General features: G+C 44.5%; 1 protein-coding gene across 3 annotated transcripts in view; it reads left to right on the top strand.

Annotated features, from left to right (window-relative positions):
- The window catches only part of LOC144508105 (semaphorin-3D-like), a 283,772-nt gene that overhangs the window by 93,727 nt on the left and 165,493 nt on the right, over positions 1-24,552 (top strand). For all 3 annotated transcript variants that reach the window (XM_078235999.1, XM_078236000.1, XM_078236001.1), the window contains exon 4: positions 18,593-18,655. In XM_078235999.1, the coding sequence (XP_078092125.1) occupies positions 18,593-18,655 (63 nt within the window). The remainder of the gene's footprint in view (positions 1-18,592; positions 18,656-24,552) is intronic.

Below are 24,552 nucleotides of genomic sequence, written 5' to 3' on the forward strand. Positions count from 1 at the left end.
TCTCTGGACTTGTTTGTCCCAACCTTTCCCTTTACAGGAACATGTTAGTATTGTACTCAGCTGGCCTCCATTTTTTGTCCGTCTTATCCAATTAGTGGTGAGAGAATTAATGATGGCAGGTCAGCTTGCAGCCACAGCTGTGAGCAGGTAGCTGGGAGGGGCCTCGGAGAGTCTCCCTCGAGTCTTGCCCCCAACAGGCAGCAGTTAAGCTACTGAATGCATTGAGGAGATTCCAGTTCACCTTTCTTAATGAGCTTAACCTGCTGCCTCCAGGTTGGCCTTTCCCAAACTGGGTCAGGGGTGGAATGGTGTCTGAGGACTAATCGGCTGGCCAGTGGCATGCCTGCCCACTCCTGTCCCCACCCCCAACTGTGTCCCGTTGATTCACAGAAGTCCTGCCCCTGATATTACAGTAGCTGTTCAGGGTGTCTATTAAATACTTCGAATGGCCTTGAACATATCAAACTATTGCAGATACCCAACAAGAACTTTCACGGGTCGCCGGGAACTAACAGTTCTTATTCTTGGCAAGGCATGTGTGCTGATAAAACAAATCCTCATATCATGCTGGATGTATTTGCAAACCTGACTTGAGTCAAGGATAGTGCAGTAATTCTTCCAAAATGCTGCACATTGAAATATTGGAACACATTTACTCTCGCCATTTGCTATTTTGTAAATCCCATTCGGAGTTGAGTTTTTGGAAGGAGTCAATGCGGGGAGACCTTCAGCCCCCTGGATGAAGGAACCATAATTCAGCAGAGATCTTTGACAGTTTATGTATTTCTCAGCAATCAAATGTCTATCACTGCCAGCTGAAATTTAGAAGACCAAATGATGATTTGACTGGCTGTTTTATAATTACATAGAACATAGAACAGTACAGCACAGAACAGGCCCTTCGGCCCACGATGTTGTGCCGAGCTTTATCTGAAACCAAGATCAAGCTATCCCACTCCCTATCATCCTGGTGTGCTCCATGTGCCTATCCAATAATCGCTTAAATGTTCCTAAAGTGTCTGACTCCACTATCACTGCAGGCAGTCCATTCCACACCCCAACCACTCTCTGCATAAAGAACCTACCTCTGATATCCTTCCTATATCTCCCACCATGAACCCTATAGCTATGCCCTCTCGTAATAGCTCCATCCACCTGAGGAAATAGTCTTTGAACGTTCACTCTATCTATCCCCTTCATCATTTTATAAACCGCTATTAAGTCTCCCCTCAACCTCCTCTGCTCCAGAGAGACCAACCCTAGCTCCCTCAACCTTTCCTCATAAGACCTACCCTCCAAACCAGGCAGCATCCTGGTAAATCTCCTCTGCACTCTTTCCAGCGCTTCCACATCCTTCTTATAGTGAGGTGACCAGAACTGCACACAATATTCCAAATGTGGTCTCACCAAGGTCCTGTACAGTTGCAGCATAACCCCACGGCTCTTAAACTCCAACCCCCTGTTAACAGTATTAACAGTAATAACAATCAGGGTCTCAGTTAGGTGCACAATGAACCAAAATAAATATCCAATGAATTTTTCTTTCAAAACTCTGAGCCAAGACTCCAAGTACAGGAGCCGAGGAATGGGCTATCTCCAAGGCCAGCAATCTGCAGTATCTACAGAAAGATAGAGGGAATGGCAGAATATAAAGAACCAAAAATCCTGGAGCATGTCATGTAATAAAAATGAACTTTAATCTAGTCCAGTGGGTTAGTCTGATTAGAAATGGATACAGTTGTGATGTGTGAAAAGTATGAATTCAACATCCTGGAATGCCATGCAGCTGAAGTCAAATTTGGTGCATTCTGCTAGCATAAATGACCCTGGTTATCAGGCACTGTTTCATTGGAATCATGGAGGAAAGATTAAAAACTGCCACGAATTATCAGGGCCAGAGAGATCTCCGAGACTAGTTTTGATTGCCTTGTGTTTACAAAGTAATTTCCGCAAATTGGTGTTGCGCATTTCGGTTCCTTTAACCCCCCCCCCGCCTTCCTCGGGGAGATGCTGGTTCAGGACGGGGATGGAAAGTTTGTATATTGCGCTATACAAGCTCTTCTATTTGTGTGGGACAGGCTGAATGGTCCAGGTGGTCACTTGCAGCCTGTCATTCTTCATATGGCTGAAAGGATGGAGGGAGGAAATCATTTTACTGCGTAAATGAATCTGAAGCCTTTCATCTGGACACTGGAGGGAAGCTGCTTCTGAGCAGATGTTGGCCCACCCACTTCTTCTGCTAATCTGATACAAGCTTCAGAGCTCGAATGAGAAGATTGACTCTTAAAGTCATGCCAAGTTAAAGTGCACTTGATACGGCCACACAAATAACGGTCAGATTCCTTAACATTGCTGTGCTGACCTTCAATGAAACAAACATGTTTTAGACCATTTTGTTAAAGATTTGGTTTAATTTCATTAGATTAATGACCTAAATTGCTGCAGAATTCAAATAAATTCCTTGCAAGTTACATCTAATTACAAGTTACACTGAATTATTTACACCACAAAAACCCACATTCTTGGCTGAGTTTGTTTCACCTCAGCTCATATTCAGAGCCTAAATTTTGTGTTTCACATAATCACTGTCAGATGCTATCAGTTTCCTCTTCACTTTTTGATAGAATGTATTGTTACATAATTCCCCATCTAATCAAGAGGTTCTGAAATATACCCGATAAATGAGGTGAATTTGAACATCATTTGGGATGATATTCAGATTAATGACATAAAACAAAATGTTGAGAGCAGGTCCACACCATTCAGCCTGTCTGGAGAATCATAGAATCCTGACAGTGCAAAAGGATGCCATTTGGCCCATTGAGTCTGCTCTGACTCTCCGACAGAGCATCCCACCCAGGCCCTCCTACCCTATCCAGGTATCGTCACGCATTTAAGAACAAAGAACATAGAAAAGTACAGCACAGGAACAGGCCCTTCGGCCCTCCAGGCCTGTGCCGATCATTATGCCCTAATTTAAGAAAAGCCTTCTGTCCTTTCTCTGAATATTCCCTCCCTATTCATGTCCCCGTCCAGATGCCTCTTAAATGTTGCTAATGTTCCTGCTTCCACCACAACCTCTGGCAGCGCATTCCAGGCACCCACCACTCTGCATGAAAAACTCCCCCCACACATCTCCCTTAAACTTACCCCCTCTCACCTTGAACCTGTGCCCCATTGTAATTGACACTTCCACCCTGGGGAAAAAGCCTCTGACTATCCACCCTGTCTATGCCCCTCGTAATTTTGTAGACGTCTATCAGGTCTCCCCTCAACCTCCATCTTTCCCATGAAAACAATCCTAGTTTATTCAACCTCTCCTCACAGCCAACATCTTTTCCCAAAGGTAGGGGAGTCTAAAACTAGAGGGCATAGGTTTAAGGTGAGAGGGGAGAGATACAAAAGTGTCCAGAGGGGCAATTTTTTTCACACAGAGGGTGGTGAGTGTCTGGAACAAGCTGCCAAAGATAGTAGTAGAGGCGGGTACAATTTTTTCTTTTAAAAAGCATTTAGACAGTTACATGGGTAAGATGGGAATAGAGGGAAATGGGCCAAATGCGGGCAATTGGGACTAGCTTAGAAGTTTGAAAAAAAGGGCAGCATGGACAAGCTGGGCCAAAGGGCCTGTTTCCATGCTGTAAACCTCTATGACTCTATGAACACCCTTGAGACCAGGCAACATCCTGGTGAACCTTCTTTGCACTCTCTCCAAAGCTTCCATGTCCTTCTGATAGTGTGGTGACCAGAACTGCACACAATGCTCTAAATGCGGCCTACCTAAGGTTTTATATAACTGCAACATGATTTCCCAACTCTTGTACTCAATGTCCCGGTTGATGAAGGCAAGCATGCCAGGTGCCTTCTTAATCACCTTGGCCACCTGTGTTGCCACTTTTACGGAACTGTGGACGCACGCACAGATCCCTCGGTATGTTATTGTTCCTAAAGGTTTTGCCATTTACAGTATAATTCCTACCTAAATTTGATCCTCCAAAACACGTCATTTCACATTTGTCCAGATTAAACTCCATCTGCCATTTCTGTGGCCAAGTCTCCTATCTATCTGTATCCTATTGTATCCTCTGACAATCCTCAGCACTATCAGCAACTCCACTAATCAGACTGTCCACATTTTCCTCCAGATCATTTATATATACTACAAACAGCAGGGGTCCCAGCAATTTACCTCAATAATCCCCCTAACCTAAATATCTTGGGACACTAAGGGACAAATTTAGCATGGCCAATCCACCTAACCTGTGCATCATAGAACATAGAACATAGAACATAGAAAGCCACAGCACAAACAGGCCCTTCGGCCCACAAGTTGCGCCGATCACATCCCCACCTCTAGGCCTATCTATAGCCCTCAATCCCATTAAATCCCATGTACTCATCCAGAAGTCTCTTAAAAGACCCCAACGAGTTTGCCTCCACCACCACCGACGTCAGCCGATTCCACTCACCCACCACCCTCTGAGTGAAAAACTTACCCCTGACATCCCCCCTGTACCTACCCCCCAGCACCTTAAACCTGTGTCCTCTCGTAGCAACCATTTCAGCCCTTGGAAATAGCCTCTGAGAGTCCACCCTATCCAGACCCCTCAACATCTTGTAAACCTCTATCAGGTCACCTCTCATCCTTCGTCTCTCCAGGGAGAAGAGACCAAGCTCCCTCAACCTATCCTCATAAGGCATGCCCCCCAATCCAGGCAACATCCTTGTAAATCTCCTCTGCACCCTTTCAATGGCTTCAACATCTTTCCTGTAATGAGGTGACCAGAACTGCGCGCAGTACTCCAAGTGGGGTCTAACCAGGGTCCTATAAAGCTGCAGCATTATCTCCCGACTCCTAAACTCAATCCCTCGATTAATGAAGGCTAGTACGCCATACGCCTTCTTGACCGCATCCTCCACCTGCGAGGCCGATTTAAGAGTCCTATGGACCCGGACCCCAAGGTCCTTCTGATCCTCTACACTGCTAAGAATGGTACCCTTCATTTTATACTGCTGCTCCATCCCATTGGATCTGCCAAAATGGATCACTACACACTTATCCGGGTTGAAGTCCATCTGCCACTTCTCCGCCCAGTCTTGCATTCTATCTATGTCTCGCTGCAACTTCTGACATCCCTCCAAACTATCCACAACACCACCTACCTTGGTGTCGTCAGCAAACTTACCAACCCATCCCTCCACTTCCTCATCCAGGTCATTTATGAAAATGACAAACAGCAAGGGTCCCAGAACAGATCCCTGGGGCACTCCACTGGTCACTGACCTCCATGCAGAGAAAGACCCCTCCACAGCCACTCTCTGCCTTCTGCAGGCAAGCCAGTTCTGGATCCACAAGGCAACAGCCCCTTGGATCCCATGCCCTCTCACTTTCTCAAGGGTAAGAATTAGTTTTAAGTACTTTTCCGCGGGTGTTATTTATTTATTTAATTTAGTTTTAAATTTTGGCGCGCAACCGGCAGTGGCCGCGGGGTTTACTGGGAAGGGTCAAAAGTTCTATATAAGTCAGTTAGTTGGGAGGTTAGTCCTCTTGTTGCTGTGGAGAAAGGCAGAGCTGTGACTGGTGACAGGATTTTTGGGGTAAGAATTAGTTTTAAGTACTTTTCCGCGGGTGTTATTTATTTATTTAATTTAGTTTTAAATTTTGGCGCGCAACCGGCAGTGGCCGCGGGGTTTACTGGGAAGGGTCTCTTGAGTTTTTTTTTAGTGCACAGGAGGTTTAAAAGGCAGGTCCCACTATCTAGCGGGCAGCGGAGTGAGACGGAGCTGAGTGAGAACTGAGGGGCTTTGGCTCATCGGGCTTAGGCAGAAAGGGCGAGCAGGGGTGAGTTTCTTATTTTTAAAAAATTTTATTTATAAGTTACTTTTCTCCGGGTACCTTGGTAGAAATAATTTGGAACAGAGAGGAATATTCTTCATTCACTTTTTTCCCTGTGTTTAAAAGGGCAATTATGACTGTCAGGCCAGTATGTTGTTCCCAATGTAGGATGTGGGAGGTCCTGGAGGCTCCTAGCCTCCCGGACGACCATATCTGTGCTGGGTGTGTTGAGCTGCGGTTCCTAAGGGACCATGTTAGGGAACTGGAATTGCAGCTCGAGGACCTTCGCCGGGTTAGGGATAGTGAGGAGGTCATTGACAGGAGCTATCGGCAGGTGGTCACACCGGGACCACGGGAGGAGGGTAACTGGGTAACAGTGAGGAAGGAGAAAGCTCGGGTGATGGTGAGCACCCCGGTGGATGTGCCCCTTAATAATAAGTACTCCTGTCTGAGTACTACTGGGGTGGACAGCCCACCTGGGGGAAGCAGCGGTGGCAGTGTCTCTGGAGCTGAGCCTGGCCCAGTAGTGCAAAAGGGTAAGGAAAGGAGGGTAGTGCTAATTGGGGACTCTACGGTGAGAGGGTCAGATAGGCGTTTTTGCGGACACAGACGGGACTCTCGGATGGTGGTTTGCCTCCCTGGTGCAGGGGTCCGGGATGTCTCTGGTCGAGTCCCAGAAATCCTGAAGGGGGAGGGAGAGGAGCCCAAGGTCGTGATGCATATAGGTACTGCTGACATCGGTAGGAAGAGGGAAGGGGTCATGAAAAGAGAATATAGGGAGTTGGGTAGACAGCTGAGAAAGAGGAATGCAAAGGTAGTAATCTCGGGATTGCTGCCTGTGCCGCGGGAGAGTGAGAACAGGAATCGGTGGAGAATTAATGCGTGGCTGAGGGACTGGAGCAAGGGACAAGGATTTGGGTACTTGGATCATTGGGACCTCTTTAGGGGCAGGTGTGACCTGTTTAAAAAAGACGGGTGGCACTTGAATCCCAGGGGGACCAATATCCTGGCGGGAAGGTTGGCTAAGGCTACTGGTGAGACTTTAAACTAGAAAGGTTGGGGGGAGGGAATCGAAATGAGGGGACTGAGAGCGAGGAGGTTAGCTCGCAAATAGATAAGGAATGTAGACAGGGTAAGAGGGAGGTTAGACGAGTGAGGGAGAAGGGAAGTGCTCAGGCTGAAGGTCTGAGATGTGTCTATTTTAATGCCAGGAGTGTAGTGAATAAAGTGGATGAGCTTGGAGCGTGGATTGCTGCTTCGAATTGTGATGTGGTGGCCATTACGGAGACTTGGATGTCTCAGGGACAGGACTGGGTGCTTCAGGTGCCGGGTTTTAGATGTTTCAGGAAGGACAGGGAGGGAGGCAAGAGAGGGGGGGGAGTGGCACTGTTGATCAGGGATAGTGTCACGGCTGTAGAGAAGGTGGACGCCGTGGAGGGACTGACTACGGAATCTCTGTGGGTGGAGGTTAGGAACAGGAAGGGGTCGGTAACTTTGCTGGGTGTTTTCTATAGGCCGCCCAATAGTAACAGAGATGTTGAGGAGCAGATGGGGAAACAGATCCTGGAGAGATGTAGGAATAACAGAGTTGTCGTGATGGGAGATTTTAATTTCCCAAACATAGATTGGAATATCCCTAGGGCTAGGGGTTTGGATGGAGAGGAGTTTGTTAGGTGTGTCCAGGAGAGTTTCCTGACACAGTATGTGGATAAGCCTACTAGAGGAGAGGCTGTTCTTGATCTGGTGCTGGCTAATGAACCTGGACAGGTGGAGGATCTCTCGGTGGGTGAGCATCTTGGGGATAGCGATCATAATTCTATCTCCTTCACGATAGCATTGGAAAGAGATAGGGTCAGGCAGGCTAGGAAAGTGTTTCTCTGGAGTAAAGGGAAATACAGTGTCATCAGGGAGGAAATTAGACGGGTAAATTGGAAGGAGGCATTCTTGGGGAAAAGTGCCGAAGGAAAGTGGAGGATTTTCAAGGAATGTTTGTCTGGAGCTCTGCATGACAACGTTCCGATGAGACAGGGGGGTGTTGGTAGGGTACGGGAACCGTGGTGCACGAAGGTTGTGATGAACCTGGTAAATAAGAAAAGAGAGGCGTACAGAAGGTTCAGAGAGCTAGGAGGTGTTAAGGATTTAGAGGAGTATACGCGATGTAGGAAGGAGCTTAAGAAGGAAATTAGGAGAGCGAGAAGGGGTCATGAGAAGACCTTGGCGGGTAAGATTAAGGAGAATCCCAAGGCTTTCTACAAATATGTCAAGAGTAAAAGGATGAGATGTGAAGGCATAGGACCCTTAAAAGGTGAAGGGGGAAAAGTTTGTGCGGAACCGTTAGAAATGGCGGAGGTGCTTAATGAATACTTTACCTCGGTATTCACGGTGGAAAGGGATCTGGGTGGTTGTACTGCTGGATTGCGGAGGACAGAAAGGATCGAGCATGTGGACATAAAGAAAGAGGATGTGTTGGAACTATTGAATGGCATCAAGGTTGGTAAGTCGCCGGGACCGGATGGGATGTACCCCAGGTTACTGTGGGAGGCGAGGGAGGAGATTGCGGAGCCTTTGGCGATGATCTTTGCATCGTCGATGGAGACGGGAGAGGTTCCGGAGGATTGGAGGATTGCGGATGTGGTCCCTATGTTCAAGAAAGGGAACAGGGACAGCCCGGGAAATTACCGACCGGTGAGTCTAACCTCAGTGGTTGGTAAGTTGATGGAGAGGATCCTGAGAGACAGGATTTATGATCATCTAGAGAAGTTTAGTATGATCAAAAGTAGTCAGCACGGCTTTGTCAGGGGCAGGTCGTGCCTTACGAGCCTGGTTGAGTTCTTTGAAAATGTGACCAAGCACATTGACGAAGGAAGAGCGGTGGATGTGGTCTATATGGACTTCAGCAAAGCGTTCGATAAGGTCCCCCATGCAAGACTTCTTGAGAAAGTGAGAGGGCATGGGATCCAAGGGGCTGTTGCCTTGTGGATCCAGAACTGGCTTGCCTGCAGAAGGCAGAGAGTGGCTGTGGAGGGGTCTTTCTCTGCATGGAGGTCAGTGACCAGTGGAGTGCCCCAGGGATCTGTTCTGGGACCCTTGCTGTTTGTCATTTTCATAAATGACCTGGATGAGGAAGTGGAGGGATGGGTTGGTAAGTTTGCTGACGACACCAAGGTAGGTGGTGTTGTGGATAGTTTGGAGGGATGTCAGAAGTTGCAGCGAGACATAGATAGAATGCAAGACTGGGCGGAGAAGTGGCAGATGGACTTCAACCCGGATAAGTGTGTAGTGATCCATTTTGGCAGATCCAATGGGATGGAGCAGCAGTATAAAATGAAGGGTACCATTCTTAGCAGTGTAGAGGATCAGAAGGACCTTGGGGTCCGGGTCCATAGGACTCTTAAATCGGCCTCGCAGGTGGAGGATGCGGTCAAGAAGGCGTATGGCGTACTAGCCTTCATTAATCGAGGGATTGAGTTTAGGAGTCGGGAGATAATGCTGCAGCTTTATAGGACCCTGGTTAGACCCCACTTGGAGTACTGCGCGCAGTTCTGGTCACCTCATTACAGGAAAGATGTTGAAGCCATTGAAAGGGTGCAGAGGAGATTTACAAGGATGTTGCCTGGATTGGGGGGCATGCCTTATGAGGATAGGTTGAGGGAGCTTGGTCTCTTCTCCCTGGAGAGACGAAGGATGAGAGGTGACCTGATAGAGGTTTACAAGATGTTGAGGGGTCTGGATAGGGTGGACTCTCAGAGGCTATTTCCAAGGGCTGAAATGGTTGCTACGAGAGGACACAGGTTTAAGGTGCTGGGGGGTAGGTACAGGGGGGATGTCAGGGGTAAGTTTTTCACTCAGAGGGTGGTGGGTGAGTGGAATCGGCTGACGTCGGTGGTGGTGGAGGCAAACTCGTTGGGGTCTTTTAAGAGACTTCTGGATGAGTACATGGGATTTAATGGGATTGAGGGCTATAGATAGGCCTAGAGGTGGGGATGTGATCGGCGCAACTTGTGGGCCGAAGGGCCTGTTTGTGCTGTGGCTTTCTATGTTAAGTCTTGCATGGGGGACCTTATTGAACGCTTTGCTGAAGTCCATATAGACCACATCCACCGCTCTTCCTTCGTCAATGTGCTTGGTCACATTTTCAAAGAACTCAACCAGGCTCGTAAGGCACGACCTGCCCCTGACAAAGCCGTGCTGACTACTTTTGATCATACTAAACTTCTCTAGATGATCATAAATCCTGTCTCTCAGGATCCTCTCCATCAACTTACCAACCACTGAGGTTAGACTCACCGGTCGGTAATTTCCCGGGCTGTCCCTGTTCCCTTTCTTGAATATAGGGACCACATCCGCAATCCTCCAATCCTCCGGAACCTCTCCCGTCTCCATCGACGATGCAAAGATCATCGCCAAAGGCTCCGCAATCTCCTCCCTCGCCTCCCACAGTAACCTGGGGCACATCCCATCCGGTCCCGGCGACTTACCAACCTTGATGCCATTCAATAGTTCCAACACATCCTCTTTCTTTATGTCCACATGCTCGATCCTTTCTGTCCTCCGCAATCCAGCAGTACAACCACCCAGATCCCTTTCCACCGTGAATCATTGGACTGTGGGAGGAAACCGGAGCACCCGGAGGAAACCCAGGGAGAATGTGGAAACTTCACACAGACAGTCTGCAATTCAGTTAAACAACGACAAACCTATAGTTCAGTTCCATTTTCTTACTTTTGTTTCGTATCCCTCGTATCTTTACCGAACATCGATCTATCAATCTCAATTTTGGAAATTTCAGTTGACCGAGTCTTCTCAGTGATTGGCTCCAGATTTCCAATTTGCTTTATCTGAAAAAGTGCTTCCCGATTTCTGAAAAGCACTAGATCAAAATTTCACATTATCCTCTTCTTTTTAAATTCCCACTGGAATAAATCGTTTCTGAGTCTAGTCCATCAAATCCTTTCATCGTTTTGATGATTTTGATTAGATTACGTCACAATTTTCTAAATTTAGAGCAATGGTAGTATTTACAACACTCATGATGTGGAGATGCCGGCGTTGGACTGGGGTAAACACAGTAAGAAGTCTCACAACACCAGGTTAAAGTCCAACAGGTTTATTTGGTAGCAAACACCACAAGCTTTCGCAAGTGGGAATTCCCACTCGCCTGAAGAAGGAGCTTAAGGCTCCGAAAGCTTGTGGCTTTTGCTACCAAATAAACCTGTTGGACTTTAACCTGGTGTTGGGAGACTTCTTACTGTGTTTACAACACTCGGCAGGGCGATTCCTACACATGCAAAGAGGCACCAACAGTGAGGCAGATGTTGGAGCCTGGGGCAGTGCAGGGTCTGGGTCAACAAAACATTTCCAACTTGGGTGAAGCCTCACGACTCCCTGCCTGAAACTTTTTCAAACCTTTCATTGTCTCATCTGCACCCATCTTTAGTGGGACCTCAACCCCATTTAACATTCTTTTTAACCATAGAATTTGAATATTGCTGAAAAAAAGACATTTTGTTGAATCTTTTCATCTTGCACTCATCAGGACAACTTGCAAGATTACAGAATGTAAAGGGAATACAAGAAAGTGCTAATCTGTTGGCAATTTGACTCTGTTTGGTACAGTTGTTGCCATGGAAAATGTAACAGTTAGCTATGACTGACAGTTAACTGCCAAGCCTTGTTGAAATTCAAGCCAGAAAGGGTTGACTCTGATTGCTCAAAACATTGCCATGAGGAATGAACACCAGAATGGTTGTCACCTATTTTGTTTAGTTGAAACATTCAGCACTCTCTTCTCATGCAGTACAAATTGTTGTTCCCATTACATTTGATATTCTTGTGTATTGCACGAATGAGTACAAGATGAAAACTTCGACAACATGTGTCTTCTTTCACTGATGCCCAAGTTCTTTACTACCAAATGGCTGTTTGTATACCTGAGATAGAAGTACAACAAAGAACAAATTTGAAATATCAACAACATAGTTTGACTTATAGGTAATTAAAAACAGTTCAGAAATTATCTTCCAAATTTTTCTGGGGGTGTGTTAGATCCAAGCTTGTGCCAGTTTTCATTTCTTTAAGTGTATTGAAGATGCTAAAGTGAGACACAGCGAGAATTTATGTGAGATGTGATTGAACAGATTGGTCACACTGTTACTAATTTACTCCCTACTCAACACTCTGCTTGGTCTGAGGTGGCAAATTTCTTCCATGTTTTGGTTTGATGTGTTTATGCCACCATTGTGCTTTAATAGGTGATCGCATCATAAACAATACCCATTTGAAATACACCCACACTGTGAATTCACTAAAGCAGAATGACACTGCCACACATGTTGTAAATCTCTCTGACCATCTCCTCTGAAAGCGAGGAGTTTGTTTTTGCGCATGGTTTCAGCTTTGGTGTGCCTTTGTCCCACATCAAATGGGAAGAGGTATTTGCTGAGTTCAAATCCTGTACTCCCAACTATCCCACCACAAACCAGCATTCACTAAACACGCTGACTCCTTGAAATCGCTCCGAGCTGACCTAGCGCAGGAATATTGTGCTATTCTGATTGGCTGACTTTCACATGCAACGTGATGTCTGGTAGCGTTTTGGGTCTTCAAGGTCATCCCAAACATGACTAACTAAACCTGACAAAAGGACTGGAATAATCATCCTTAACAAATGTGATTCAACAAAATGCATGTGCTTCTTAATGACGGATCCAAATTTGTATCCAGTGTACCTGTCACTCAGACAGTCTTGCTCAAAAGCAAGCTTAAAAAAACATTTGTTGAGTGATATATGTGATAGGATTTGTTTTCAAGGCTCACTGCATCCATGTACACATAGGCTGCTCAAGACAGACAAAAGTGATGTCCCTTTATGCCCCATCTTAACTATGACCAGTTCTGTGCAGCATGAATTGGCCACGTATTTGGGTGAGTTACCGCAACCAGTTTTGAACAGGTTTTCTCATATGAATTCCTTCACATTTGCAAAGACCATACTGGATTGGCATAACGATAGCAATGCTGTGTCTTTATGCGCACTTGACAATGCTAGCCTATTCATCAATCACTCAAGGAAGCCATCGATGTTTGCGCTGCAGCACGATATTGTGGTGATCGAGGCCTGCCACCATTGTGTAAATTGATATTCACTGAGCTTCTGATTTCAGCAACTCACACAATTGAATTCAGTTTTAATGATGCAATGTATATCATTTTCTGAGTCTCCCTTCACCCACTGAAGCTTAGTATTAAATTAATTTGCGTTATTCCTACTACTTGCAAGATTGAGGTTTAATTAATTCTGGTTTGTTATTTATTACTAAACCAGTCTGACCTGTTTCTTGTTGATTCTAAAATAAAGTTGCCGTAGTCCCAGATAACCATAGGCTGCTCTCCCCTTTGAGGGGGAGAGCTGACTGGTGGTGATTTAATCTGAAGATCACAATACCTCAGGCGAGGGTATCATGAATAACCTCAGCCGGTACGGGAATTGAACCCACGTTGTTGGTGTTGCTCTGCATCAAAAACCAGCTGTCCAGCCCACTGAGCTAAAATGAGAGAATGGACTCAAATACACTATCTTCTGAAAGGCAATTAGAGATGGGCAGTAAATACTACCCTTACCAGGATGACCACACATCACAAAAACTACTTTTAAAGCAGTCAAGAAATAAATTGTATCTATTACTTTTTGTGGCACCCAATCGATGTGGAAATTAACATCTACCATAATAACCACTTTATTTTGCTACGTGCTTCCCTAATCTCTGTATTGATACATTAATGCTATCAAGAGGTTTGTAGATGACTCTGACCAGACACTTGCATCCTTTATTCATTAACTTTAGATCATGTGTATTGTGTGTTTTCCCAATATTGCTAATCTCCTACTTTGCTGATTTTCCTGTCCTTTCGACCGATCCTATTTATGGGAAATTGAAGAACTTGAGATTTCCCAGCTAGCAGGATATTTTCTGAAGCATCTTGAATGATCCCCAATTACTTTTTCATGAATTATTCGTATGAAAGAGTTGTTTTCTGTCCAACATTGCTCTGTCTTCATCACTGATCTCCATCTTCCTTCGCACTCTCTGTCTGCACCTTGAAATCCAGTTAAAAAGCCATTGCATTCAACTCCTACTTCAAGCTCACATTCAGACGTATTAATGCTTTGATAATTTAAAAGTACAGCGTCAGGTGTTACCACTGCACTGAGAGCAAGTCAGACTGGAAAAAATGGGGGGAAAAAGTGTAATCAGAAACAACTTTTGCAATCCAGATATTTAGCAATGTTTGGAAGCGAACTTCGTATGACCTCTACAGCATAAAGAAAACTGGTCTTAAGAAAAAAAGCATAATTGCAACATTTATTGGAAAGTGCAAACCACTAGCATATTTCTATTTTAAATGGTCAATACTGTCACTTGACAAAAAGGAATGTTTTATGCTTTCACTGTCACAATAAAATCTTTTATTTTCTTTCAAGCCTCCTCAGTGCAGTATCCTGTGAATTCAGCTTGCAACAATATGCCAGCTCCTGTGTACCAAAGGCAATCATCATCAGCATCTAATAGCACAGTATTTCATTGTCCTTAACACTTAAATCAGGAAGTTATAAAAATGAGAAACCACAACATGCATTGGAGGAGGAAATCTTTAAATGGAAAGCATTGAAAGCCAGCGAGATCCCGCGCCCCAAATTAATTCTCCTTTGGCTCAAACCCAAATGTTTTCTAAGGAAAACTGTTTTGCCAACAGGGAAAAAAATATTACAATGAGACACTATAAGCAATGGAGGTAATCATTTGCAGTTTTGGACCCTCTGTCTTATTATGAAAAGTGTGTACAAATGGAGCATGATGAGCTTGCCGGATAATTTTATACTGTAGCTTTTTGCTGATTTTGTTTGGAGTTGGGTTTGAAATGACAACATTTGGATATCTTATTTTGTACAAGATTTCAGAGTTTGCTCATTTAAATTTGAGGTGGAGGTGCCAGCGTTGGACTGGGGTGGACCCCATATCTATGAGGAAAGATTGAGGACTCTGGGTCTGTACTCATTGGAGTTTAGAAGGATGAGGGGGGATCTTATTGAAATTTAGAGGATACTGTGAGGCCTGGATGGAGTAGACTTGGAGAGGATGTTTCCACTGATGAAGGAACAGCGCTCCGAAAGTTTGTGATTCCAAATAAACCTGTTGGACTTTAACCTGGTGTTGTGAGACTTCTTACTGTAACTTTAAGTTTGTTAGAGCTCTTTGTGAATTTAAACCAGGGAATAAGTCTCTTTCCCTGAACCAAAGCAGCAGATAATTTATTTACCCCGAGCTTTGCTCTTACTCCATAAGACATAGTAGCAGAATTAGGCCACTCGGCCCATTGAGCCTGTTCCACCACTCAATCATGGCTGATATTTTCCTCATCGCCATTCTCCTGCCTTTTCCCCATAAACCCTGATCCCCTCACTAACCAAAAACCTATCTATCTCTGTCTTAAAGACACTCAATGACATGGCCTCTGCAGCCTTCTGTGGCAAAGAGTTCTACAGATTCACCACTCTCTGGCTGAAGAAATTCCTTCTCATCTCTGTTTTAAAGGATCGTCCCTTTAGCCTGAGGTTGTGCCCTCTGGTTCCAGTTTTTCCTACTGGTGGAAACATCCTCTCCACGTCCACTCTATCCAGGCCTCGCAGTATCCTGTAAATTTCAATAAGATCCCCCCTCATCCTTCTAAACTCCAACGAGTACAGACCCAGAGTCCTCAACCGTTCCTCATACGACAGCTTTTCAATCCAGGGATCATTCTTGTGAACCACCTCTGCACCCTTTACAAGGCCAGTACATTCTCCCTTAGATACGGGGCCCAAAACTGCTCACAATACTTCAAATGGGGTCTGATCAGAGCCTTATACAGCCTTGGAAGTACATCCCTGCTCTTGTATCCTAGCCCTCTCGATATGAATGCTAACATTGCATTTGCCTTCCTAACTGCCGACTGAACCTGCAACCTTAAGAGAATCTTGAACAAGGACTCCCAAGTCCCTTTGTGTTTCTGATTTCCAAAGCATTTCCCCATTTAGAAAATGCCTCTATTCCTCCTTCCAAAGTGCATAACTTCTCCACATTGTATTCCATCTGCCACTTCTTTGCCCACTCTCCTAACCTGTCCAAGCCCTCTTGCAGCCCCCCTGCTTCCTCAATACTACCTGTTCCTCTACATATCTTTATATCATCTGCAAACGTAGCAACAGTGCCTTCAGTTCCTTCTTCCAAATCATGGATAGAGGATTGGTTAACTAACAGAAAGAGTGGGGGTAAATGGGTGTTTTTCTGGTTGGCGATCAGTGACTAGTGGTGTGCCTCAGGGATCAGTATTGGGACTGCAATTGTTTCCAACTTACATAGATGATTTGGAGTTGGGGACCAAGTGTAGTGTGTCAAAGTTTGCAGATGATACTAAGATGAGTGGCAGAGCAAAGTGTGCAGGGGAAGCTGAAAGTCTGCAAAGAGATATAGACAGTCTAAGTCAGTGGGCAAGGGTCTGGCAGATGGAGTACAATGTTGGTAAATGTGAGGTCATCCATTTTGGTAGGAATAACAGCAAAATGGACTATTATTTAAATAGTAAAAAATTGCAGCATGCTGCTGTGCAGAGGGACCTGGGTGTCCTTGTGCAGGAATCTCAAGGAGTTGGTTTGCAGGTGCAGCAGGTAATTAAGAAGGCAAATTAAATTTTGTCCTTCATTGCTAGAGGGATGGAGTTTGAAAACAGCGAGGTTATGTTGCAGCTGTATAAGGTGCTGGTGAGGCCACACCTGGAATACTGAGAACAGTTTTGGTCTTTTTATTTGTGAAAGGATATACTGGCACTGGAGGGGTTGCAGAGGAGATTCACTAGGTTGATTTTGCATTCACATGAGTGAATCTAAGTATTAGTCAGGATTATATTTTCAAATCCCTTTGATTGCCTGAAAGAATTGCTTTAGTGACCCTCCAGGAACTCACCTAATTGATCCGTCCTCATATGTAAACCCAGAAATTAATTGGCACGGTGACACAGTGGTCAGCACTGCTGCCTCACAGTGCCAGCGACCCGGGTTCAATTCCGGCCTCGGGTCACTGCCTGTGTGGAGTTTACACATTCTCCCCGTGTCTGCGTGGGTTTCCTCTGGGTGCTCTGGTTTCCTCCCACAATCCAAAGATATGAGGGTTAGATTGATTGGCCATGCTAAATTGACCCTAGTGTCAGGGGATTAGCAGGGTAAATGTGTGGGGTTACGGGAATAGGGCCTTGGTAGGATTGTGGTTGGTGCAGACCCAATGGGCCGAATGGCCTCCTTCTACATTGTAGGATTCTATGAAATTTCTATCAGTGGGCTATTGCCCTAAACCTGACTTTCATTGATACAGGACCTTTCGTAACTACTGGATGTCTCAAAGCACTTTATTTAGTTATTGTTGTAATTTTGAAAATGTGGCGACCAATTTGCATCCAGCAAGGTCCAACAGAAAATTGTGATGGCAACCAGATATCTATTTTCCTGATGATGATTGAGTTGGAAAATATTGATCAAAACACCATGGATCAGTTCTCTTCATCGCGGGCAGTCGCTATGCAGGTGTCGCATGTAATAAAAAAGTCAAATGGAATGTTGGCATTTATTGCAAAAGGAACTGGAGTATAAAACTAGAGAAGTGTTGTTGCAGTTATATAGGGTGTTGGTGAGGCCACAACTGGAGTATTGTGTCCAGTTGTGGTCTCCTTATTTGAGGAAGGATGTGGTGGCATTGGAGGCAGTTCAGAGGAGGTTCACCAGATTGATTCCGGGGATGAAGAGGTTGACGTATGAGGAGAGATTGAACAGTTTGGGTTTATACTTGGAGTTTAGAAAGATGAGAGGGGACCTGATCGAGGGATATAAAATTTTAAAAGGGGCTGATAGAGTAAATGTAGACCAAATGTTTCCTCTTATGGGACAATCTAGAACAAGAGGTCACGGGTATAGGCTGTGAGGCGGTAGATTTAAAACTGAGATGAGGAGGAACTTCTCGCAGAGGGTGGTGAATTTGTGGAACTCGTGCCCCGTAGCGTGGTGGAGTCTGAATCATTGAATGGTTTCAAGAAGGGGATAGATCTATTTCTAATAAAAAAAGCAAATAAGGGGATATGGGGAACAGGTGGGGAGGTGGATGTGAGACCAGGGAGAGATCAGCCATGATCTGATTGAATGGTGGAGCAGCTCAAAGGGCTGAATTTGCCGACTTCTGCTCCTAATTCCTATGTTCATTTGTACAAATCTGTGCTCTGATATATTTTATATCCACTCAAGAGGACAGTTGGGACCTTGGTTTAACTTCACCTCTGTCAGTTCAACACTCAGTACTGCACTGGAGTGTCGGCCTTATTTTTTTGTGCTCAAGTCTCTGGAATGAGAGTTGAATCCACAGCTATTTGACTCCGAGACAAGAATTTATTTAAGTTCGTATGCTCTTGGATGCGATTCGCAGGGGTTAATTATCGTTGATTGTTACTTATCCTTCATTAGAATGAGTGGAGTGGGGGTGATGATTACTTAAATCTTCGTGCTCTCACTTCAATTTTGGTTGAGATCAAGTCACTGAAGATCAAACTTGCAGCTCCCTGGTTGTATGTCTCCACAAATTAACTCAACTCTGTAGTTCAGGATTGCTTTTCTTGAGAAAAACAGCAACATAATAATTGTGTCTAGTGTATAGAACTGAAAAATATTATTTTATTTTACAGATTCACTGGCCAGGAACCAAAGAAAGAGTTGAGATGTGCAAATTAGCAGGGAAACATCCATTTGTAAGTATCAGTTATTTTATTATGGTAACTTTTCATTGGAAGAAAGATTGCTATGCACTGTTATACCTCTGGTATGAATTTTTCGATTGGGTAATTGACATTTAAATAGCCATTGACATAATCAGACAGATTGATGGGATATTCCATATTTAAGTTGTGGGTACTCAGTATATTATGGGGCTTGGATTGCAGGGGGTGTATTACTCTATGCAGATCCCAGGATGTGTGGATCATTTCTCATTGAGAGAGGAGGCATGTATACTTATGATGGTCAACAAGGTATGAAGTTGGCGAAGTGCAGCAGTGACTGAAGATTTTTGATTTATTATTGTCACATATATTAACATACAGTGAAAAGTATTGTTTCTTGCGCGCTATACAGACAAAACATACCGTTCATAGAGAAAGAAATGAGAGAGTGCAGAATATAGTGTTACAGTCATCGCTGGAGAGAAAGATCAACTTAATGCAAGGTAGGTCCATTCAAAAGTCTGACAGCAGCAGGGAAGAAGCTGTTCTTGAGTCGGTTGGTACGTGACCTCAGACTTTTGTATCTTTTTCCCGACAGAAGAAGGTGGAAGAGAGAATGTCCGGGGTAAGTGGGGTCCTTAATTATGCTGGCTGCTTTGCCGAGGCAGCGGGAAGTGTAGACAGAGTCAATGGATGGGAGGCTGGTTTGATTGATGGATTGGGCTACATTCACGACCTTTACCACGAAGATATTTGTGATGCGAAAGATAACATCGTGAATGTTGGAACTCCAAGATAACAAATGAAAATGGTAGAAGTAAGAAGGAGGTCAGTCAGTGTCTGAGAACAGGAAAGTTGTTTAACTTTTCAGAAAAAAGACATTGTCAGAATATATTTCTTTTGTGCTCTTGTATTTCTGGGCAGACCATAGGAATAGACTTCGATTGACATGGACTAGAGTGAGGAGATGTGTTTTGAATGTTTGTTCTGGAGTTGTACGATTTCTGGAATACTGTTGAATTTTTTCCAAGTGTAACATTTCAATATCCCGACCAATTATAGACCTGTCTCAACTCCAACACAGCCTGAGATATTATTTCCTGGTAAATTACTCTGATATAATCAATCAAATAACTGTTTTGCGAAAGTTATTGGAATCTATAATTAAGGACAACATAATTATGCACATAAAGAAATTTGAGCTGATTAGAGGGAGCCAGCATGAACGTGTAAAGTGTAGATCATATCCAATAAACACAGTGGATTGTTGAGAAAGTCACTAAAGTAATGAATGGGGAACATCTATGGAAATACAGTTTATGTGGACCCTTATTGAAAATATTCACTAAGGCTCCACATAAATTTATTTAACATTAAAGCTCATGGAATTGAGGACAATTATTGAGCTGGCTAAGAAATTGATAGCAGACTGAAAGTAAGAATAGTAGATATGTACTGAATTATAATGAAGTGTCCCACAACGATTATCACTGGGGCCTCAACAATTCACTGTATTTATTCATGACTTAGTTAACGCAATAGACGGCTTTCTGTACAATGTTAGCTGGTGACACAGTTGCTGCTGGTGTTAGCAGTTGAGGCTACCTCATTGAATGCTTTTAAGGCAAGGATAGATACATTTTTGAACAGTAAAGGAATTAAGGGTTATGGTGAGAGGGTGGGTATGTGGAGCTGAGTCCACGAAAAGATCAGCCATGATCTTATTGAATGGCGGAGCAGGCTCGAGGGACCAGATGGCCTACTCCAGCTCCTAGTTCTTATGACACAAAGATTGGTGGCAGAGTAACTATTGTAGTAAATATTGGGACCATAAAGTTACAAAGAGACAGTGATAGATTAAGTAATTGGACAGAACTATGGCAGAGGGAATTCAATGCAGGTAAACATAAGATCATCTATTCAAATAGAAAAATGATAGATCGCATTATTTCTAATGGGTGAAAAGTTAGGAACAGTGGTGCTTCAAAGAGATTTAAACACTATGGGCCCTATTTTACCATTTTCATTCTAAGTGCTGAATCTCGGTGCAATTCAGATCCGACTTGGAAATCTGCTTTCAGGCACCCCCATACGCACTCAGCCTGAAAAAAAAATTGTGGGTCCCATTCGCGCTGTGGGCGGGGCTTAGCACGGCCGAAAAAATCAGAGCTCTGAACTACGCATTCACAGCTAGAAAAAAATTTCAAAAAGCGTGTCAGATCGCTCCCAGGCCGCAGAAAGTGGAGAAAGTGGCCCAGGAGCGAAAAGCGAGAGCAATGGCCCCCACAGACATCACTGTCCCCCTTATCCACCCACCCCTCCCGCTACCCAGACCGATCACGACACCCTGCCCTCTTCCCCCCCCCCCACCAATCTCCCGCAGAGTGGCAGCGGACCCCCCTGCCCCCCCCCCCCCCCACCGGAGATCCATCTGCTCACCCCCCCCGCACCAGTGAGCAATCGGGCATCCCGCATCCCCCCACCAGAGATACATCTTACCCGCCTCCCCCCCCCCTCCCACAGAATGATCTGGCCTCACTCCCCTCCCGCCCCCCCCAGAGAATGGTCTGGCCTCACTCCCCCTCCCCCCTCAGAGAATGATCTGGTGTCACTCCCTCCCATCTCCCAGAGGAACATCTGACCCGCCTCCTCCTCCCTCCCCACCAGTCAACGATCAGCCCTCCCCCCCACACCACACAACGATCCACCCTCCCCGCCACCCCCCCACCACCAGACAACAATCCACCCTCCTCGCCACCCCCCCCCCTCCCACCAGACAACGATCGAACCTCCGCGCTCCCCCCTCCCCTCCAGAGATACATCTGACCCACCTCGTCCTCTTCCCCCCTCCAACCAGAGAGTGATCTGACCCACCTCCCTCCCCCCCACCCCCCCACCACTGATCTGAGTCAGAGAGCCATTGGATGCACTGAACTCGCCCTTCAGCAGCTGGAGCACCCGATTCAGACTTTTATTTAGCAGGTCCATTTTGGCGTGGTTCCGGATTGGCGAACGTGATGGTAAAGGGGGAGATGCTGATAAAGTTGGACGGGCAGTTCATTAATTCAAATGAAATATATGCAAATACATTTACCTTGCCGTTGCGCCAGTTTCGGGCGCGAAGCAGATCGCGGCCATTCCCGGGTTTTGTAAAGTGGTGATCTGCGCGGACACAGGCGCGGATCGTGTTAATGGCCTCTCACCCGACTTTACCACGTTTTCACGCCCGAAAATGGGCGCGACGCAATGGTAGAATAGGGCCCTGTGGGTGGGATTTTACGGCCTTGCTCGAGTGAGACCGGAAATTCCAGCCTGAGGTCAACGGATATCTCCGTTGTCCGCCCCTCGCCTGCTCCGGTTTCGTGGCAAGCGGGGCGGTAGAATTCCGGCACATATCCCCAGAGGTGATAATGTTCACTCGACTAGTTATCCAGATCTGAGGCTAATGCTCAAATGTTACCAGGTTGGCTGGTAGAATTGAAGTTCAAGTAATATCGCTGGAATATAAAGTTAATCTTGTAATGGTAACCATGATAACAATTATCAATTGTTGTAAAGACTCATCTGATTCACTAATGCCATTTAGCGAAGGAAATCTGCCAGCCTTACTTGGTCTGACCTGCACGTGACCGGACCCACAACAATGTGATTGATTCCTTTTCTGAAATAACTGAGCAAACCACTCAGTTCAAGGACTATTAGTGATGGACAGCAAATGCTGGCCTCACATCAAATGTGGCACCCACATCCCATGAAAGAATAAAGATCACTAAAATGCTGTGTTCAGGTTCAAAACATAACCAAAAAGACTTCTGGAATTTTAGCCTTTATAAAGAGAGGGCTATAATATTAAGGGAAAGTAAGTTTTCTACAGCTATACAAAATCCTGGTTGGACCACAAGTGGAATACTGTGTACAGTTCTCACGCCACACCTTGGAAAGAAAATATTGGCCTTGGAAGGTGTGCATCGCACATTCATTATTTCAATTATTCATGGAGTGTGGTGAGGGTAATATATATTGCTGACTGGAAACTGCTATAATGCCTCCTTTAGTACAATCAGATGGTTTGCTGAGCCACTTCAGAGGGCAGATAAAAGTCAACTACATTACTGGGATCTGAAGTCATATAGAGGCCCAGACAAGAAGAGGTTGGAAAGTTTCCTTTTCTCAGAGACATCAGTGAACCAGATTTTCCATGATTTTCCAACAATCCAGTAGTTCCATGGTTACCATTCTCAATATTAGCTTTCATTCCCAATTTATTTGGTAGCTGAGTTTAAATTCCCCATCTGCCATGATAGGATTTGAACTCACGTTACCAGTTCATTAATCCAGGCCCCTGGATTGCAAGGCTAATGACAGAATTACTATGCTACTTGCAAAAATGTTACCAGTTGTTCCAAGGTTTAAATTATGAGGAGTGATTACATAAAAAACATGTGTGCAATAAGGGTCAGAGGGTGAGTTGATTGAGGTTTTAAAGATTTAATAGGGTTAACATAGATAAACATTTCCCACTGATGGAAGAGTCTCGAATTATGGATATACCCTTCAACTCAGCACCAGACTTTCAGGAGAGAAGTTAGGAAACACTCCAAGCGAAGGGTGATAGTTATATGGAACTCTTTCCAACAGAAAGCAGTAAATGGTGGCGATCAGTTCATAATTTTAAACCTGCGATTAGTAGAGTTGTTGCTAGCTCAGGATATTAAGGTATATGGAACCAAGGGAATAAGTAAAGGCAGGATGCAGATCAGCCATTTCTTTTTAGGTGGAATAAGCCAGAGGGGCTGAATGGCTTACGCCTGTTCCAATACTAATGACTTTCTATTGAACAGCAACATGGTAACATGTGTAATGTAATTATTGAATGATCTGGGTGGTGTGGCCCAGTTAGATGCTAAATGTTGTGTGCTTACACTTTAGTAGTGACTTTTTTCTCGTGTAAGATCTGCTAAAGGGGACTTCTATTGGAAGGAATGTGTCTGGGATAAAAAGAACCATTGTAACTTGTTTAAAATGAAAATGAACATTAGCTTTGGCAAAAAGAAGTTGTGTCAAAGGTTTCCCAGGACCCCACATCAAATTACATAGCTACAAAATCCCATTCAGAAAGGTTGACTTTGTGACACACTATATGGTGAATGTAACCTCTTGCTGCTAGGTGCTAGGGGGTCACATTAATGAAACACGTTTTTTGGCAGTTTCAGCCAAGCCCCCTGTTGACACAAGCCCAGAGGGCAGGCTTCTGAAATGGGGGTTGAGGTTTCATTGTAGAATAATTTGCATGGGGGCCCTAGTTAGTAGATTTCATCATTCTGGCCTCAAGGACTGTTCTGTCATCACATTTATAATAATGGCAGTAATTCATTTTATTTAAGCGTATTAAACCGAATGTTCCATAGATATATTCTCCCTCACCCTGAGGTGAACATCAAATCAATGACTTTGCTACATTATGCTATTTCAGCTTGGAATTTTAGGAGCTCTTAATAAATAAACTTCTGTTTGTATTCTGTTAACAATTGAGTACAATACTATTAAAAAATAAATTCATGACATAAAACTCCATCCAAACTCAACCTGCACAATAATTACTTTGTGCAGAACTCTTTGTTGTTGAATTTGGCAATAAATAATTATTCTCTGAATCGATTGTTTTCACTACCTACCAAGAAAATTGAAACTATGAAATTTAAGATAAAAAAAGCTAATTGATTACTGTGAATGGGTAAAATATATTGTTAACAATCCTGAATGTAAGGTGGTCCCATCCTGATTGTATTTTGCTAAGATCTGAAAGTTAAAATCCAGTACTGAATGTAAATGCTTTTGATATCGACTTTGAGGCATTATTTAATATGAAAGTAGAAGCAAGTTACAGTGAGCACAACAATCTTATCAAGCATGAAGAAATAATGAAT

Source organism: Mustelus asterias, chromosome 19 (assembly GCF_964213995.1).
Source record: "Mustelus asterias chromosome 19, sMusAst1.hap1.1, whole genome shotgun sequence".
Taxonomy (NCBI): domain Eukaryota; kingdom Metazoa; phylum Chordata; class Chondrichthyes; order Carcharhiniformes; family Triakidae; genus Mustelus; species Mustelus asterias.